The 20,953-nt window shown below is 41.3% G+C and overlaps 1 protein-coding gene across 1 annotated transcript; it reads left to right on the top strand.

Annotated features, from left to right (window-relative positions):
* Positions 1 to 17,159: 17,159 nt before the first annotated feature.
* LOC143976095 (C-X-C motif chemokine 10-like) lies at positions 17,160 to 20,314 on the top strand. The gene is made up of 4 exons (XM_077478563.1): positions 17,160 to 17,275; positions 17,396 to 17,519; positions 19,191 to 19,274; positions 20,069 to 20,314. Exons 1-4 carry the CDS (start codon positions 17,215 to 17,217, stop codon positions 20,103 to 20,105), a joined length of 306 nt encoding a protein of 101 aa, XP_077334689.1. The 5' UTR covers positions 17,160 to 17,214; the 3' UTR covers positions 20,106 to 20,314.
* Positions 20,315 to 20,953: the final 639 nt, after the last annotated feature.

Raw genomic sequence — 20,953 nt, 5'->3', positions numbered from 1 at the left:
AGGCTTGTACATGAATGGCCAGGGGTTCCAAGGCCATGGCAAACGGCAGGGATGAAAGTGGGCACCCCTGCTGAGGTCCCCTGAACAGCCTGAAAGGTTCTGATATGTCACCATTAACCCACATCCTTGTGGAGGGGGAGGCATATAACAGCTGTATCCATCTGAGAAAGGTGGAACCCACCCCAAATCTTGTCAGTACTTCCCACAAATAGGGCCATTCAACACTGCTGAATGGGGTATTATTAATTTACTTAACCTGGTGTGTCAATAAGGCTGAGGTTGTCCTCAGAGTCAGAAGGACAGAGAATCCAGTCCACCAAGTGGCTCCTGCAGGGGTTGCGCTAAATTCATTTTTTTCAGTTTTTGGGAACCACAACTTGGATACGTGGTATTCTAAAATTACCAAAAGGGGGTGAATCAAAAATACATTTCTACCTTCAGCCAATTCCTTTAAATTTGTTTCTCTAACTACAATGGCTAAATTATTCATAGATTATAAGTAATTAACTAACCATTGTGTAACCAATACCCACAAAGCTTGGGAATGGAGAACCTTCATTGAAATCATTATTTAACAGTTGAGTGCCTGCTTGCTTGGATTCTCCTGAAGCCATGACAACATTTTTAGCAGTTGTACCGGGGTTAAGGCCCTTAAGAAAAGCTCCCTTCCCTATTGCTTATTTGCTATGCCCAGTTTTTTTAAACATTTGGATGCTGGGTGAGCCCCTGAGCAACAATTTGGTTACTTACATTGACTACCTCCAATGATTTTATATGCTTTTAAAACTAAATCTAAATGTTGAAAAAGACCTGAGCCATATTTTTAGATGATTTAACAAGGTACACTTGAATATAAGCAAAAAGCCTGCAACCAATTATTAAAATTTCTGATTAAAGGCCTGCATGTGTCTTCATCGGCCCTGTCTTCCTTTTTGATATTTTGTAAAATTAATTCTTTGCAAGATGGAAGCAATTAAGTAAATCAATAAATTTCACAGGACATTATTTCCTTTAAGCAAGTCTCAGAAGTACACTTTTTGTGTGTACTAGCATTACCTGTGTAGTATTAGCACTAACTGCATCATTACTGCAGGTTTTTTTTAATTTGTTACTGATTATTAACTTTTTGTGTCTGCAGAATGGGAGGAGAGGGGGAGCATCTTCTGTGCTGCCTGCATCTTCTTTTGCCAACCCTCCTGCTCAGGGGTCAAGTCCTGGGGAAAAAAGTGTGGGAACTCCCACCCAAGATCCACTCCCCCACCAAAAAAATGATACGCTCATATGCACAAATGCTTCAAAAGTGGTATTTTTCATCCAATTTTCATATTTTGTGTATGAAGCTTAACTGTTAGTACATTAAAAAAAACAATCCTCATTAAACATAAATACGGTAATTCTCTGAATAATCAGCATTCATTCAATTGTGCTTCCATGCAAATGTGAACATCATGTTCTGATCTTTATTGGGGAATTTTATTTTGTATATAGAGCGTTTATGTGGTGAGTTTACACTTTTCATTGAACAGAGTTTGGATAACACAGGGTTAAACGGAATAGTCATAAATTAACTGCACATTATCTGGACAGAATGTTTGGGGAGATAGTGATGTGTTCCTGCTTAGGAGATGTATGTTAGCTTGGGGGGCTGCAAACTCTGCAGGGCTCCAACACACACTCGCTGCTATTCCAACCCTTCACATATTTCCACATAAACTTCCCTCCTGGCATTAAACGTGGCCATGTATTGTGCTCAGCTTACCCCCCCAAACTGATGTTCCTCCCTCAGCTCACCTCTCTCCCTGCATGTCCTGTGAGCAGAATAGCTGATCTACTCGTCAGCTAGACCTAGACCTGATCTACCCGTCAGCTAGACCTAGACTTGATATACCCGTCAGCTAGCTGGGATTGACAGGTAGATCGAAGCAGTAGCTGTCATGGAGCCCCCTACTGGCAATGCCTGAATGGTCAGGTGTGCGGCACTTACTATTGCGAGCTGTGTCGGCGGCTGCTGGTGTAGCACCTGCCACACAGCTCGCATACTTCAAAGCCTTGCAGGACGTGGCTGCTAATGGGAACTGAGTTCCTGTTGTGGAAAAAGTACAGGAACTCCATTCCCATGCGTTCCCGCAGGACTTGAGCCCTGCTCCTGCTACTGATCTCTTCAGGGTGACGACCCGCTGTTGTCAGTGTCTGATACTGAATCTGCAGCCTCTGTGATACCTGGCTGTGGTTTTTGTCGCTGTGCCACGTGAGATGCTGGAAACCTCCCTGTCTGATATCTCAGGACAATCTTGTCTTGTCTCTTGTTTCTGGTGAACCTTTAACTCTTTTCTCCTCTCATGAACTTCCTGATGTAAGCCATGTCTCTGCATTTCCTGTTTGTCAGAATATTATGCTCTCTCCAGCCAATATCTTGCTCCTTCCTTTGTGTACCAGTCCTTATCTTCACTAAAATTCATTATTGACCTTCGATTTGTTCCTTGATTACGCTTTTGCTTGATCCCTACCTGCAACCGCTTGTTACCAACCTTTGACTTGTTTATTGTTTATGCTTATAGTTGATTTCTACCTGCTATATCTGCTACTGGACCCCGACTTGCTCATTTCCCGGTGGGAGGCTCATGAGGACCGCAACCTTGTACTAACACACAGAAAAAATCAACTGAATATCTGTTAGTGCTTAGACACCACACCTCAAGGGAGCCAGCCTCATCTGCCAGGGTGACCTGCTTGTGTACTCATCTTGCAGGTTGGTGGGAGCCTCTCTACTGCTATAGCTACTGGTTTCGGAGCCTGATTACTTTAAGATCATCACAGAGGACAAGGGGGCACTCTTTACGTCTATAGGAAAAAAGATTTAATCTCCAAATATGGAAAGGTTTATTTCACAATAAGAGTGAAAATGTGGAATCGATTCCCTCCAGAGATGGTTCTGGCCAGCTCGGTAGATTGCTTTAAAAAAGTCCTGGATTCTTTCCTTAACGTACATAATATAACTGGATACTAACATTAATAGGTAACGTTGATCCAGGCTAAATCCAATTACCTCTCGGGGATCAGGAAGGAATTTTTTCCCCTGCTGTAGCAAATTGGATCATGCTTTGCTGGGTTTTTTGCCTTCCTCTGAACCAACTGTGGGTGAAGTGCATTTGGATGTTGACCCCAATAACCGAGGTATGTCTAGGCAGACTCCAGGATCTGCCCTTAACAAGATCTTCATGCCACCATGAGAAAACATCCCTTTGAGCCTTGAGTATTACAGCTCAGCGTTCACAGGTGGTATTCTACTGACAGCTGGCACCCGTGACAGCTCACCTCACTCTTATATAGGGTCACCAGACCCCTCTAGAACATTCTTAAAGTTCACCTGACCTTTCTCCCACCTTTTTGTCCCACTTGAGACCCAGGAGTAGGCGAACCTAGAAACCTTCCTCTGCCACGATCCCATGATGGAAGAGGGGTCCTCAAAAGGGGCTTCCCACTTTTTTACTCTCACTTTCCATTGTTGAGCAAGTCTTGCCACAGTTTGTTTTGTGGTTGATAAATTCTTAGGCTGGGTACATATGGACTGAAATTTTCCCAGATCAGTAGGGACCAACCATATTTTGATCTGTGTGTGACTCTCCTTGTTCAACATAAGGCGTTCAATGGATCAACAAACGGACACGCTGAAAAACTTTCATTGATTAGCCGATTAGCTGCAGCAGCTGATCACTGTATTCTGTCAGCGGGAAATCCCGCTCTCAGAATACAATGTCCTGTTAGGGGGTGGGAATTCCTCAGTCCACCTCACTTGTGTGGATGGAGCAATCAATTTGTAACTATCCATCTATATTCAACTTTACCTTCCTGGGAGTACATTCAATACATTTCTCTCAGGGGTTGGCCTGGTCCGAGTGGGCAGCACCTACTTGCCTAATACTTGATCAGTGACCCTTTTGCTGCAGAAATAGGCAATATCTGTGTCTTTAAGCAATGACAAGCCATCTATCTGTCAGAATAAAAATTTTAGTAGTTACCACTCTCAGGGGAGAAATGTTGAGCACTCATAATACTATACAACCTGTGCTTTCCTATTTTGACACTGCAATGTCTTCGCCTGGTACATCTATAGAAAGGGGACAAATTGCATGTTTCACAAAATAGGAAGTGTCTAAATATATGAATTAACAGATATGTCCAACAGTAGTTGCTCTGTGATGTCTATTTCCTTTATGCCTTAGCAGTGAAACTGAAAAATGTGTTTCCTTGAAATGGACAGGTTTTGTTTTCTGTCCCAGTTGTTATAAGAAAATGAAACCAGCCTTCCGTTTTGCAAGAAACAACATCATTGTATTTACTTTTGCAAAAACAAAACATCTACTACATTGTAATGCATGCTTAAAGTTAACTTTTTTCCCCTTACAGTAAAATATAACATTTAAACTTTTTTTTACTTTGACTTACCTTTTTTGTGTTCACTACCTGGTTTCTATGAAGGCAATGGTGCTGGCCCTGACCACACAGATGCAGGGGCGTACCTAGAGCATTTGGCACCCGGGGCGGATCCTATATCTGGCACCCCCCCCCCCCACCATAAAATGTAAAAACACCCACTGTGTCCCCTGCATACCTCTGCATCCTTCAATATCTTTTTGTCACTTCTGTGTACCCCCCTCTCCACAACTGCACCTCTGGACCCCTTTAAATTACACAGCACCCTGCACCTCTGGACCCCTTTACATTACACAGCACCCTGCACCTCTGGACCCCTTTACATTACACAGCGCCCTGCACCTCTGGACCCCTTTACATTACACAGGACCTTGCTCCTAAGGACCTCTTTACATTACACAGCACCCTGCACCTCTGGGCCCCTTTACATTACACAGGACCTTGCACCTAAGGACCTCTTTACATTACACAGCAGCCTGCACCTCTGGACCCCTTTACATTACACAGCACCCTGAACCTCTGGACCCCTTTACATTACACAGCCCTTGTACCTCTGGACCCCTTTACATTACACAGCACCCTGCACCTCTGGACCCCTTTACATTACACAGCGCCCTGCACCTCTGGACCCCTTTACATTACACAGGACCTTGCTCCTAAGGACCTCTTTACATTACACAGCACCCTGCACCTCTGGACCCCTTTACATTACACAGGACCTTGCACCTAAGGACCTCTTTACATTACACAGCAGCCTGCACCTCTGGACCCCTTTACATTACACAGCACCCTGAACCTCTGGACCCCTTTACATTACACAGCCCTTGTACCTCTGGACCCCTTTACATTACACAGCACCCTGCACCTCTGCACCCCTTTACATTACACAGCCCCTCACAGCTCTGGACCCCCTGCATGTTACACAGACACCCTACAGTGCAGACCCCCCTCCCTACCATACAGACCCCCATCTACAGTGTAGACCCCCCTACAGTACAGAATCCTCCCCTACAGTGCAGACCCTCCTACAGTACAGACCCCTCCACCCTATAGCGCAGACCCCCCCTACAGTGCAGACCCTCCTACAGTACAGACTCCTCTACCCTACAGCGCAGACCCCCCTACAATACAGACTCCCCTACAGTACAGACTCCCCTACAGTACAGACTCCCCTACAGTGCAGAATCCTCACCTACAGTACAGACCCCCCCTACAGTGCCGAATCTTTCCCTACAGTACAGACGCCCCCCCCCCTACAGTGCAGACCCCCCTACAGTGTAGGACCCCCCTACAGTGCAGACCCCCTACAGTGCAGGACCCCTTCTACAGTGCAGGACCCCCTACAGTGCAGACCCCCCTACAGTGCAGACCCCCCACAGTAAAGAACCCCCCTACAGTGCACAGACTCCCCTAAGGACCCATAATGTACCTCGAGCCCAAGGCAGTGGCATTGCAGGGGGGAGGTGTGAGCAGCACCCGGGTGGAGTGACATCTGTCGGCTCAGTGATCCAGGACCCGCGCAATAATCCCTGTCTCTCTGTGGTCGCGTGACTCACGTCGCGCCGTTCTGATCAGTCTCGGCAGCGGCTGTCACTCGCAGCCGAGTGAAGCCGCCTCCCCCTCCTCCTTTATGTCTACACAGTGCTGTGCATGGAGGTGGGGAAGGCGGCTTCACTCTGCTCGGCTGTGAGTGACAGCCGCTGCCGAGACTGATCAGAACGGCTGCGCGACGTGACCACAGAGAGAAGAGGATTAATGCGCCGGGTCCCGAATCACTGAGCCGGCAGATGTCACTCCACTCGGGTGCTGCTCGCACCCCCCCTGCAATGCCGCCCACTGCCAGTGCCTCTGGCTCTCTCTGTGTGGGCTGCGAACCCGAGGCACGGCGCTGTCTCCTCTTCAGTTGCGGAGGGGGGGGGCGCTGGCCTGACACCCCCCAGTGTGTGGCACTCGGGGCGGCCCGCCCCCCCCCCCCGCCCCCCCACTTAGTACGCTACTGCACAGATGCCCTGTGGAAACAGTGCCCTCAGAGAAAACTCATTCCTGACTGCAAGATCTTGCAAGTTCTCAGGAAAAAAAAAAAATTACACATTAATGTAATTTTGTAATGCGCATGGGTGATGTGAAGTTCTTGACATCATGCACTTAATCTTGTGGATGCACCATATAAAATTTCAATGTCATCTTTTTGATCTCAGGGAAAAATCTCAACCCCCCACCAATGCTATATTATGCTGGATGAGGTGCATGGCACCTCACCTTACACTGGGCTGACATTTCTGCTCTTACAGGGTGAACATACAAGTGAATAACAGCAAACATCCATGATCCTTAGAGCTACACTATTATATCAGCTTAAAGTGGACCTGCACCAAAAGAGTAAATATTTGCTACCTTATAGGGAACATCTAGAAATTTAAATTTACCCTGAAAAATATAGCCTTTGTCGTAAATTCCTCCAGATAAATAGCAGTGCATTTCCTGACATGTGACACTCCCGTCTGTCTTCAGTGTGAGGACATCTAAGACATTGCTGTGTCTGGCTGCTAGTATTATCCAGTTTTAAGTGAGATTTGGTGAGGGCACTAACAAGCTGATCACTGTTCTTCTCACTGTGGAGGAAGCTGCACCTGAGGACCTGCATGCAAGAATCTCCCTGCTTCTGATTCATTTTGTGTATCTTTGCTTCCTGCACCTTCTACTGTTTTTTTATTATTACCCCATCACTCATGGTAAATTTGGCAGCTCTTACATAAGGAAGCAAAGTCCTGTCTATACCAAGATGGCCATGTCCACACAGAGATAAAAAAATATAGAGCAAGACAATGTTAAATATGGAAAATATCAACTGCAGGGTGCTCAGAGGCCTAATGGTAGGAATATATGCAACTCTCTTTTCTTGGCAATATACATATACCGTACTATATTAAACTTAAAGGGGAATCCAAGTCAGTAAAAATATGTGTTAGAGTTTGCTTGTTTGAAACGTTGTTACTGTTAAAAGGCGGTGATTTTCTACATACACAGGAGAAGCCATATTTGTGCTTTGCAAATGATGGCTCAACTTCCTGCTTTGTGGTGCTGCAAATTTGAATTCTTTAATGCATCTTTTTATTGATTATCCTTTAAAAACCATGGAAATGTCACTGCCATGTGACTAGAAATGGACCAACATGATCATATAATGCTCTGGTAATTTGCATTATTCTTGACATATGGACAATGTGTGGGCGGGGCTCAACACGCCCAATAGTGGACCCACAAACACGCTCACTAAATCATCGTTAAGGCAATGCTTCAGTTTAGTAGCGAGCGCACTCTGCTCCATTTGTAGCATCTCCCAATGGATGAAGCAACTCCGAGTGGGTACAGCAGAGCCTGTACCCCACTCACTAGCACCACCTTATGTGTCACCTCACTCCCAGTGACACCATTATACCACGTACACACAACTGGACTTTCCGACGGACTAGGTCCAACGGTCTTCCCGACTGACTTTTGGCGGAGTTCCGACGGACTTTCTGAATGAACGGACTTTGCCGCACACAATCACACCAAAGTCCGACGGATTTGAATGTGATGACTTGCGACCGGACTAGAATAAGGAAGTTCATAGCCAGTAGCCAATAGCTGCCCTAGCATCGGTTTTTGTCCGTCGGACTAACATACACACAAACGGATTTATTGATAGGAACTGGGTCCTGCGGAGTTCCGGTGGAAAAACTGAAACATGTTCTATTTCTAAAGTCCGTCAGATTTTTGGAAAGTAAAGGTCCGATGGAGCTCACACACAATCGAATTGTCCGACTGATTTGTTCCATCGGACCTTTGCTGTTGAAAAGTTCAGTCATGTGTACGCGGCATAAGAGATGCCTCCCTCACACAAGAGATCTCTTCACATGTTCCCAAGCTTCTTTATTCCTGAGGCCTATAACTCACTTCTCCTCTCCTGTGATATCTCAGACTAGGTACTTGGGATACCTCGTGTCACAATATCGGCCCCTGTATATAGGACACCAGTTGCTAGAGGGAAGGCCAAGCTCACAAACCCCTTCACTACCAGGGCCCTCAATCACCCATGCCAAGTCACTACAACTCCTGGTGCCAAGCTGCTTAAGCACCTGATATTAGTGCAACTGCTCCTACAAACTACCATATAGTTTCCTCTAATTACACTGTAGGTTATACTTTTGTAATGTGTTCACACTGACTTCTCTTCATCCCCTGCCAAGCCCTGTTCTTTGAATCACCATGCATACATCCCTTTAATGACTTTAGAGCAGGCACACTGGCTTAGCAATAAAAATTGTTACTAAAGCATTCAATTATAAAAGATGAACAGTTCTCAGCAACATCATCCATACACATTCCTGTACAAAGTCCTCTAAGTACGCTTTCTGTGTGACTCTGTTGCTTTGTTAAGCCCCATAAGATGGTAATACCTAAACAGCTACAAATGTCAATCAGTCCATAAGTCCATTAAGCAGTCCATACCCCCTGGAACCCTGACTAGGCTTCTAAAGGGGTAGTAAATTAGCAACGTGGCTCCTACATTCTCAGCAGCACTCTCCTTCTTTTTCCATGTGAGAACAAACAGCAAATCCTGACCTAGATAGACTTCACCTTTTTATATGCTTTGTCCAGCAGCATTCTTCAGAAAAACCTGGGAAAACCTGACTAGCAGAGTTAACCATTACCCACCAAACAGAACCAGTTCTGCAGGACAAAATTAACCAAATAGTGCAGCTCACACAGTATATACACAAATACACTTAACTCAGAAAACAATGAGCACAACCAACCAACTAATACCTCAGTAAGCTCCTCCTTATCAATGGCACCATCCATTGCAAGTCATTACAGGACTCACATCCAAGAAAATGTTTTGAATGCACCATATTTTTTTCAGTTTGCCTATCCTCTATACTGCAGCAAGGTAAGGTTTGTCTGGTTGAAAACAAAACACTTTCTGTTTCTTCCATATAATTACACAGGGTGTGACACAGAAGGATTTTGACATTTGCTTTATTTTTTATTTTTTTGAAGCACAGAAGATTATTAATTTCCAAAGAATATATTGTTAGTATATTATTGGGACATTTTTTTAAATACTTTCCCATTCAGTCAAGTTTATCCTTAGAAAAAATGATTCAGTCTACAAGCAGTTTTACATTCCTTATAAGCTACGATTCATCCCTGAAGAAGTCACGTAACGGTGACGAACACGTGCGGAAAGAGAGAGAGAGAGAGAGAGAGAGAGACACCAGGAAGTGACGCCCAGACCTGCTGTTCATCACTGTATTTACATTGCATGCCTGATTATTTTTATTTAATAAAAACGAGTGATCAAAATACTACACTATCTGGCAATGTCTCTTACATTTTATGAGGCTCATCTGCCACCATATCATCTGATATAAAGAGAAAGGAATCTTCACATTGGCCATCATATGTTACTATACGCTGTAACCTTACAGTGGTAAGGTAAGGGGACATCCACCCATTTATCCCACAAAGGGGAAAGGAGGAGTGTGCCACTGAATTGTCTGCATGATTTGCACAGCACAAAATATGGCTTTATTTGTTGCTTGAACAGCACAACAGCAATAGTTGCACTGATTTCTCTTCCAGCGTTTTTTCATCTATGTGACTAATTATTTGGACTTATTGGCACTTATCACTTTATTTACATGAATTGCTCTACGCATTTATTTTCTGAATGACATTTTGTAATTTTTTTATTCGTGTGTGCACTAGTCACTTTATTGAAGTGTGCACTAGTCACTTTGAGGTTTATTTGAATTTTTTTTGCACTTTTAGCACTTGCTAGTTATGGCATATAGATCTTTATGACACTTTGATTCACATGCTGCTTGATTTTTTATTTTACATTTACTATAGGGAATACATAATGTGTACATGATTAATTATTTTTATGGTGTAATATATATATATATATATATATATATATATATATATATATATATATACATTTTTTTTTATCCACCCCTGATCACCCACCCCTTCCCCTCCCCCTCTTTCCTTTTTTCCTTTTGCCCCTTCCCCTCCCCTTTCCTTATACAGCGCAACACTACCACCTCTTTTTTCTTTTTTTTACGATTCATCCCTGGTGTCAGCAGGGGATTTCAAGCTGACAGCAGAATGTTAACAAAAGAACTGACATTAATTGACGTGCAGCCCCCCTCCCCAATTGGATTGGGGGGACTTCACAGCAAAAAACAGAAAAAAATGGTGTTGAACCTTGCCAAAATCCATACGAGACCCATATCTGTGTATGCAGCCTAGCAGGCCAGGAAAGGAAGAGGACGAGCATGCAATTCCCTCCCTTACCCCCAGTGATGCATACCAGACTACATGCCCCAACATGTAGGGTACTTTGCCAGGGGGTCTCATGCTGATGAGAACAATTGCCTCTTCCCCCCAGCCCTGACTCGGTGGTTGTGAGGGGTGACTGAATGAAATCTGGAAGCCCCCTTTTATGATGTTAACCCTACTCGTTCACCCAAAAAATTGTCAAGGGTACATAAAAACACAAAGGCAGTTATTAACCCCCCCCCCCCATGCACATCCATTGCTAATCATGTCATCCAGCAATATAGGTCCATGTCAGTCATGATGAATGATGGATGCCGACCTGCATAGGAAAAAAAAAGCCCACCCAACCTCACAGTTGCTTGTCTTCCGTCTACTGACATTCTGGTTCTCCCTGCCACTGAAGTAAATCAAGGGGCAGGATCACCCAGCGATGTTGTTGACCATGCATGCACATGCTCATATTTGGAAATCTATACCAGACCTGCATGGACTGGAATGGATTTGGGGGGACCTGCATGTCATTTTTTAATTGTATTTTTTAATATTAGCTCTTTTGTTTACATTATGCTGTCAGCGGGGAATCCTCCACTGACAAAAATTATGGTTGTTAGCACGCCAGCAGGCTGCAGGTGCTGTTTCCTTAACAATCAATGACTCGTGTCTGATAGCAGGGATTAGTCCGAGATGATGCAAAAACAGACAATATTCATTTATATCCATTTACTTCCATTCTGGTCTGTTTAAATATAACAGGATGGAGACTTGTTCCATTGAAAAAATGGCCCTAAACAGACGTGAATGGAAACTGATGCTCACCTGTTTCCATACTTTAGTCCATAGATGTGCATTGCTCTCCATTTTTCATCCATCAATCCCAAAAGCAATAAAAATAAAGATGGTGACTGAGTCTAATTTTGGGTAGACTGGCTTTTTTCTGACTAAAACTGCTGACTCTTTCTGAAAAGTGTCTGACTGGTCATATTAGCTATGAGTAAGCTATGAGTAAGCACTTTGTTTAGTGTGAAACGCGTCAGCTTGTTCCTGTATTGCTTTGCTGTGGCTTGTACAGTGTGATTCCGATGTTTCAATAAAGGCACGAGAAATTTAATTTGGAGTGCGGCTGTCCAGAACTTTCTATGCACCTTGATTTGGTCATATTGATAATTGGGTTGATTGTTGGAATGAGCTATAATCAACTCTGAAACCAAATCTGGTCAAAAACCATCGGGTTTAATGAAGAATCATTTTAAAACAAGGTGAAAAACATAAGATTGTCAAAAGTCACTGTTGCCAATAATGCCCCCAGTTTCAGTATTGGTTGTAATTATTGAACCATTTTGACTGCCAGGTAAGTGCTAACTGCCTCTCCCAGTCGAATATGCTCATAACAAAGGAAGATTTTCACATACAATAACAATCTCCCTGCAGCAGAGAAAAGGTTCAGAGGACTCCATGTGCACCACTTTTATCACAGGGAGATCCCATGTCCCAGCACATAGGCAATTCATTGAATCAAGAGAAATTATGCTCACCCACATCCTGAAACTCCTCCTCTCAACACCTCTGTAGCTCAGAAGGCAAGCTCAGTGAAATGTGTAAAATAGAAGTGCTTACCCATAGGGCATAGTGAATACGTGTCACAGAATTCAAGGAATTAAATATGAAATTAACTTTAAGATCATTTCGTGTAACAGGAGTAGGCTAGAAATAATTGAAATACAGTGTGTAAATTAAAATATGATTTTACCATAGATACGCTTTAAGGCCCAAAATGACAATTTAAAAATTCCAGCTTCAACGTTGGCATCACATTTGTATAGATCTGCTTAGAAGCTGAATACCTTTGTGTATATACCATATTTATCAGCGTATAACACACATTTTTTCCCCCTGAAAATAGGGGGCAAATCATGGGTGCATGTTATATGCTGATATTTTCCTGGCTTTCCATTGATGGGCAACGGCAAGGATGCAGATGGGCACTGATTAGACTGCATTGATGGGCAATGGCAAGGTTGCAGATGGGCAATAATCAGGCTGCATTGATGGGCAATGGTGAGGCTGCATATGGGCCCTGATCAGGTTGCATTAATGGGCAATAGTGAGGCTGCAGATGGGCAATGATCAGGCTGCATTGATGGCCAATGGTGAGGCTGCTGATCAAGCTGCCTTTGTCTATAAAAATTGCAAACATGTTATACTTACCTGCTCTGTTGTAGTGGTTTTGCACAGAGCAGCCCAGATCCTCCTCTTTCTCCTCGGGTGCCTCTTCTGTGCTGCACGCAGAAGGCTTTTTATCTTAATGCATAGAATGCATTAAGATACAAAACCTTCTGACTTTACAACCTTAAAAATGCATTTTTGTTAATATCCATTATACTGTAACAATTCTGACACCTAGGAAATGCATATGACACTCATTGTACCACAGACAGGGGTGATGTTCTTCAAAAAGGCAAGGGTGCTTTAAGCCCATTTTTTTTAGAGCATTTAGAGATAAAGCTTAATGATTTTTAAATATAAAAAAAAAAGGAAAAAACAACTGTGCGTAAAAAACATTTGCATAAATTGTTTTACAAAATAGATAATAACAACAGTAAAATGAGCAGGAATAAAAGTAGGAAGTACTTAACAAGATTTTCAGTTCAAGTCTAATTCAATTCAGTCCTAGCCAACTCAGCATTTGTGCATAGATTTAATGGAAGTTCAAGAGCTTCAGCTATTTTTTTTTTTGATCCCTGAGGAGGTTGTGTACAGAAATTACACCAAGCAAACAATCAAGGGGTCTGGGGGTGGGAGGTAGGAGTGCTAAAGCTTTTATGACATTTTCAGCAGACCCTCCCTCCAGGCCAGATTTCTAAATGCATCCATATTTTCATATGACCGAAAACCAACATATTATTGCATATATTTATGCACCTTATGGAGTTGGCATGTGACTAATCTAAACAGCAACAATCTGTGTTAATCGGCGGAGAAGGAAGTGTTAGATGGACTAGCAAATTTTAATACAATAATAAATGGAAGCCAAACAAGCTCACACTGTACAAAAGACTAGTTTGTTGAGCTAATAAGAAAATAAAAAAAATATGTGAAGCTGCTAACACAATATTGTTGGGTATATTAATAGGAATGTGGGATAAAGGTGTAACGCTAACACTGTAGTTACACAAGCAGTTACAGCAAAAAAAAAATCCCGTTTGCGATAAAGGTTATACTTGAATATATAAAAGCTGATCAATGTAAGCACCCCTGTCAATAGAAAAGGGTTTGTCTCAACTGGTAACTTTGGAGGAGAGGTTGTTCTATTGAAAAACAACAAACATACTGTTCAGATCACCAGGAAAAATAAAAGAAAGTTAAAAAAAAGAAACCAAATGCAGCCATCACATCTAAGAATTGATAAGCTGCAATATAATAAATATTTTATTTTGGGTTTCATACTATTTTAACTAATAACTTTTCAAATGTACCTGCCTCTTGATGCCAATTTTAACATATTTCAGGACTCATGTAGTGAGAGCTCTGTGCATCTTTTATCAGGTCCAACTCTCAAGTTTATATCAAGAATCTCTATACCCCTTCCCTAGGCCAGTTGATAACCTCCCATGGCTTCCAATACCACCACTATGATGACGACACCCAGATTTAACTCTCCACTCCTCAGTGTAGTGAAGTATCAGTATGGATGTAACACCATTTCCTCAAACTAAATGATTCTAAAACTGAGCTTGTAATATTTCCTCTTCCCCAATCCCTTCCCCATGATGAATTTGCCATTAAGATCAATGGCACAACCATTTGCCTCTTCACACATGCCAGGGTGTTGGGTGTAATCATAGACTCTGACCTCTCTGTCAGCCCCCACATCCTGTCACTGGCTACATCATCCCGCCTTAACCTCTGCAACATTGCAGAATTCGCCCCTTCCTGACTATCGACACCACACTACAACTTATTCACTCCTTGGTTATTTACCCGCTCGGCTACTGCAACTTACTTCTCACTGGCCTACCTTTAAACAAGCTATCCCCTGTTTAGTCTATTATGAATGCTGCTGCTAGACTAATACACCTTACTAACCAATCCGTGACAGCTGCCCCACTCTTCCAATTCCTTCACTGGCTTCCTCTACCCCACTATATAAAATTCAAAATACTTACCACAACATACAAGGCCATCCACAACATTGCCCTAGCTACATCACCGACCTCATTTGCAGATATTGTCCAAATCATTCTCTCCACTCCTCCAAAGACCTCCTGCTTTCTGGTTCCCTTGTTACCTCTTCCCATGCTCACTTCCAGGACTTATCCCAAGCCTCTCTCTTCCTCTGGAACTCCCGGCCCCAGAAAATCCAGTTAGCCCCTACCCCACCTTTAGGCGATCCCTGAAAACTCACTTATACAGGGAAGCCTATGCCACCTCCACCTAAAAACCCTACCCTAGCCACCTATATCAGATCATCTCCCACAGCTATTACCTTTTTTACCACCTACCCCTCCTTTTAGATTGTAAGCTCCGCAAGCAGAGCCTTCCAATCCCCACATTGTCAAGCACTGCGCAAATTGTTTGCACTATATAAATCCTGTGTAATAGGAATAATGTTATGCAAAGTGTAACAGGAAAAACTGGGGGCTATTAAATGCAGCAATACCTTAATTTGCCAAGGTGAGTAGGATCAGGGGGGAGGAACTGTGGCAACGCATTATTATCCTGTTGTCCCCAAAAGCAATGATAAACCAACTGGTTACTCAGCTTACCAGACTTATTTTAAACGAAATATGTTTGGGTGGATTGACTCTTTCTTGGCTGTCACAGCTGAACTATTCTTAAAATGTGTTGACTTGTTGTCTTGTTTCTAGCTGAGTCAATACTGGAATAAGCTGCAATCATCTCTGGAGATCTTGTAGTTAACTTGAAGACCGGCATATTTAGTAGACATGTGCGATTTGTTTCGTACGAATTTCCCTCAATTCGTACGTTCGGGAGGATCCGAAATACGAATTGCCATGCTTCCGAATTTTGTACGAAATACAAACTTTTGTTTACGAATCCGAAGGAGGAAGTCAGCACAGCACAGGGATGGTGGGAGCCCCTCATCTAACGAAAATTCATATTTCGGATAGGAAATTCTTCAATGGAATTTCGTATTTCGGATAAAAACCAAACTTCCATCAGCATCGACTGTCATATTGAGGTATATTTTTGCCTTTAAATTCATTGTAACGAACGTTCGTACAAGTTAACGAACTTAACGACAATTCTTATTTCGTATAAATTGAAATTGAATTTCGGACACGAAATACGAAGTACGAATTAATTTTAATATGAACCATAACGGAACAGAATGAAACAAATTTATTGACTGCGCCCATGTCTAACATTTAGTAGTCATTGAGAAAATCTACCCATCTATGACCAGCAGCCTGTATTAATTCTTCTAGCTGCCAGACATACAGTAGAACAGCCAAAAGCAGATATACAGTGCCTTGAAAAAGTATTCATACCCCTTGAAATTTTCCACATTTTGTCATGTTACAACCAAAAACATAAATGTATTTCATTGGGATTTTATGTGATAGAACACAATTAGGTGACTTCTGAAGGCAATTGGTTCCACTAGATTTTAGTTAGGGGTATCAGAGTAAAGAGTGCTGAATACAAATGCACTCCATATTTTTCAGATGTATTTGTAAAAAAAAAAATTGAAAACCATTCATCATTTTCCTTCCACTTCACAATTATGTGCCACTTTGTGTTGTTCAATCACATAAAATCCCAATAAAAGACATTTACGTTTTTGGTTGTAACATGACAAAATGTGGAAAATTTCAAGGGTTATGAATACTTTTTCAGGGGACTGTATATTTAGAAAGATGTCCCTATTGTCAAGCTTACTTGCGATCTTTGAGATTTATGAGCCATTTTGATGACCACCGAAGAGGTAACAAGTGTGTGTAATGGTGAAATATATTTATTATCCCACTGGGAGATTTTCAAATACCTTAATAATCATCCTGAGCAGAGGAAAGAATCAGAATACACAGAGAGCACTGAAGACTTATTCAGTAATTTTGCACCACAGTAATATGCAGCCTTATAAAAGTGAAAACTCTATACACCCGCTCTCTTTTTTTCTTTATGGAATGGGAAGGTTAACAGTTTTCTGGGAAAGCCCCACCAAGACTGAAATTAACAGAAATGGACACTAAGCGTTTTTGTTTTTAGCAGAAAAAAGATCCTCAATGGTAGTTTCACTTCCTAAAAGCCTTCCTACAAAACTGAAATATAGATGGAAAATAGAGAATGTCGATATCCCCCGCTGATGACATCATGGGATTATGCAATCCAGTGCAAATGTATATAAACAGACCAATAACGCTGTACTTCACACAGCTGTCTACTCTAGATCTTGGTCAGAGAGAATCCAACACCATCAATATGGACAACAAGTGTGCTGTCATCATGTGCGTTCTCCTGCTCTCTACTCCTCTTATACAAGGTACAGTCAGTGACATATTCTAGGATTTAGAATCTATATATAAGCACAGACTGCCTGTCCTACTGTCTTTGCCATTGTCTGTTTAAGCACTAATTGATCTATTTTTATTTTTGTATTCAGGGTTTGCTGTTCCTCGTGGGAAGCGCTGCCTGTGTACCAAGCTATCCAATCAGGTGAATGTGATGGCCCTGGCTCAAATGGACGTTTATCCAAGCAGCTCTCTGTGTGAAAACACTGAATATATGTAAGTAGAATGTACATTATGAATTACATAATGAAATGGATGTATCTATTGTATATGTGTATATGTACTCACCCAATTGTAGGCATAGCAATCAACTGAATGCCAATTTTCAACAGCTTAGGGTGGTCATACACAGAAAAAAAGGTGGGCAAATGTTGCAAACATCTGTCTTTCCTTAAATCTGCTTGAATCCATGTTCATCTTGGTTGATATGTTATAGCAGCATTCTTGCAACTAACACTTTTTTCATTATACAATAAATGTATTAGAAACATCTTTGTGCAAGGCAAGCATTTACAAGGGTTGAAAGCACTTGTTATTGCCCTTTACCCAAAGTATGTTATGGCCATCATGTGTAATATTCAAAGTAGAGTGATTTAGCTGCTGGATACCCATAGAGTGATTGGTCACCAAGAGTAGCTGCCCACCTAATAGTCTTTGCAGTATGTATTAGGAATGGTTACTGGATTTTTAAGGCACGTACAACTTTGCTTATAGACCAGTACAACAATTATTTTATTTCATAAAACAAACAAAAGATATATAGTATACAGTATACATCTAAAATATATATCTAAGGGTGTACATGTACAAACAGTATTAATGATATTATACAACACTTGGTTATGCCATATAATCCATGTAGAAAAAATCACCCTACGCGTTTTGGAGCTTAACAAAGCATGCCCTTCTTCAGGGGTATGAATACAGCATTTACATAGAATCTGATAAATAACAGGGGATACGATGTAAGAATTAAATAATGAACAGGTAGGAATACAGGCATAAATACAGCAATTGGTTACAAGGAAAGGAAATTTACAAATACTTACAATACTAGTAATGAGGGTGATATTATCCCAAAGATATTGTTTAATAATCTTACATCGTGTCCCCTGTTATTTATCAGATTCCATACGTGCCTTAAAAATCCACCCCTAGGGGAATCCTTTTCCAGTAACCATTGTCTTTGGATGTGGCACAACAAATTCACGCAGCCCTGCCGTACCTTCTTTTTTGTTTTATGTATTAGGGATAAGCAGCCATTTCAGTTGTTGGTCCGATGGATATTCTGACGGAAACAGTCCGATGCATACCACACACAGTCGGATTATACGACGGAATAGTGGCATGTTGATAAAATGGACAAGCTAGAGTAAAGGCAGTATATAGAAAATCTCAAAAGAGACATGATATGAAATAGTTTAATTGTTTCATTAATTAAGGAGAAGTATAGCCAAAGCTTTTTTGCTCTATTTCTCCTTTGGATCACAAGAGTGCATGCTCTTTGGCACTCTTGTGACTCATTTTCAGGGGACAGTGGCTAAAGCCCAATGTCGGCTGACATCACAGAGGCGGTCTGGTCCCATATGGTTCGGATCAACCCAGGTGCCTGGACTGAGCCAGCTGCTCCCACTCCAGTGAGCATGGGAAGGCAAAGCAGAGCACTGATGGCTGACAATTTGCTCAGTGAAGGCTGAGAACTGAGCGATTAGCAGTTTTTGATTGCTCAGTTCTCAGTCTTAGAAGCAGCAGAGGACAGATGCAGCATCGGATCAATGCTGCATTCATCAAGGTAAGTATAATTTTTTTTTTTACCTTGAACATATACTTCTCTTTTAGGAAGTGTCCAAATATACTAATGGCTTTCTTAATTTTGTTCTTCCTCAGTGTCACAGTAAAAAGCACGGGTGCTACAAAATGTGTTAGTTCTGACATGAAAGAAATAAAAGCTCTGCTCAGTGGAAAAAATCGGTAGGTACTATTGTTTTATACATCTACAGATATTTGGTTATTTAAAGGTTTGATGTGCATACAGCCAAAAACGATGTATAGTAGTTTGTTTACCATACTATATAAAGTGGGTAGGAGTGATATTTTTTCAATGTATTGAAATGACATAGATTAGAAAGACTAAAGGCATAGCTATATACTTCCAAAATCATATAAAATCTCACCTGTACTATACGTGGCATTTTACCACAATTTACACAACTTTTGGCTTCATTCACACTAGCACGCCGGTGTTTAGGTTATCTAAACTTAGGATTCATTATCTGAAAAGTAGAAACACATGATATGCTTGCTTCCCAGATCAGTTTTTCCTGTGTTTAGATGTATCTGTCTTCACAGGGGTTCAACCATGATTATGTGTACTTATATGGGTTACACAAATTTACATGCATTTATGAGCTTTCAGCAATTGCTAGACTTTCTAATTGGATACAGCTAAACTGACGGCACCTACAAGCATGTAAATGCACAGTGTGGGTTATATCATTTAAACTCATCACATTCATTAATATGCATTTATAAATTTCCTATAAATGCATGTATGTCACTGCCAGTGTGAATGAGAAATTAATGTCCTCTTGAGGTGAATGTAGCCCACTAAATAGACACCCCTTGCAAAGATAAATAATTTATTATCATATGTTAGTGTTTATCTTATTTTTATTTAAGTTGCATTTATTATTTAATACTAAATGTTCAATTTGCAATATCATGTTGGCACATATGTCTTATGATATATATTTTTATTCCTGCAGGTTTCTGAAACACATCCCAGTGATCAGACACCCTTGAGTGATTATGGTTATACAAGCTGAGGAATATGACAGAGAGCCTTTAAATAGATTAATTCTACCTTCCCCACTGTCTTGTGACTACGGATAACTGGAATGACATATGCCATGCATATTTTTATATTTATAAATTTGTCTATTTAAACAATGTTATTGTAAATACATATCTCCTGAGATAATTTTCTACCTTAAAAGATGTGAGTTTTATATTTTCATAAATAAATTTATTTGACATGTTTAATGTGTGCCGACTCTGTTTTGATGGCAGCAAAAAAATAAACATATTAAAGAAAATTGTAGTATACAGTGCAGTGAATACTTCTCTGATTACTATTGGTATTATACTAGTCAGAAGCATATTGTTCAAGGGATGCAGCAAGCAAATATGAATCACCTTCTTGGTTATTCATTTACTGATGCAACAACCAGTCCGACCTGTATGTACAACACCAAAGTTTGCCAGTAAAGATTGCTATTCCCCAATGTATGGCAAGTTTTGCCACAATTTGTTTTGTGGTTTATAAATTCTTACCCTCCTGAGGGCACATGGGATTGCAGACAGCAGGCAAAATAAAAACAATGGCAGTGGCCTTTTATTATTGGTTGAATTAAAATTTAACTTTAGCATGAACATCAGCTTACAACATTTATTTCTTTTCTTTTTTAAATACTTTCAACTTAACCCAATTCAAGCACTACAACTCAAATCATATTCAATACTAGATATGAACTTTACCTACTGTCATCCAACACATAACAATCCCTATATGGAGAGGGACACAGGTGAGTATGATCGGTCCCTGTATAATTATAGCCAAGGGAATCCAGGCCAATATAATAATTGGGGTT

This window comes from Lithobates pipiens, unplaced genomic scaffold (assembly GCF_037356315.1).
Source record: "Lithobates pipiens isolate NorthernLeopardFrog02 unplaced genomic scaffold, aLitPip1_a1.2 Scaffold_13, whole genome shotgun sequence".
In the NCBI taxonomy this organism is placed as follows: domain Eukaryota; kingdom Metazoa; phylum Chordata; class Amphibia; order Anura; family Ranidae; genus Lithobates; species Lithobates pipiens.
The sequence above is the reverse complement of the archived record's forward strand: the minus strand, read 5'-3'. Positions and strand labels throughout refer to the sequence as shown.

Excerpts from the sequence above, each read along its gene's own strand:
- LOC143976095 (XM_077478563.1), top strand. The coding sequence starts at position 17,215 with ATGGACAACAAGTGTGCTGTCATCATGTGCGTTCTCCTGCTCTCTACT. Across the intron at positions 17,276-17,395 it reads CTCTACTCCTCTTATACAAG|GGTTTGCTGTTCCTCGTGGG; the intron begins GTACAGTCAGTG and ends TTTTGTATTCAG. Across the intron at positions 19,275-20,068 it reads CTGCTCAGTGGAAAAAATCG|GTTTCTGAAACACATCCCAG; the intron begins GTAGGTACTATT and ends TTATTCCTGCAG.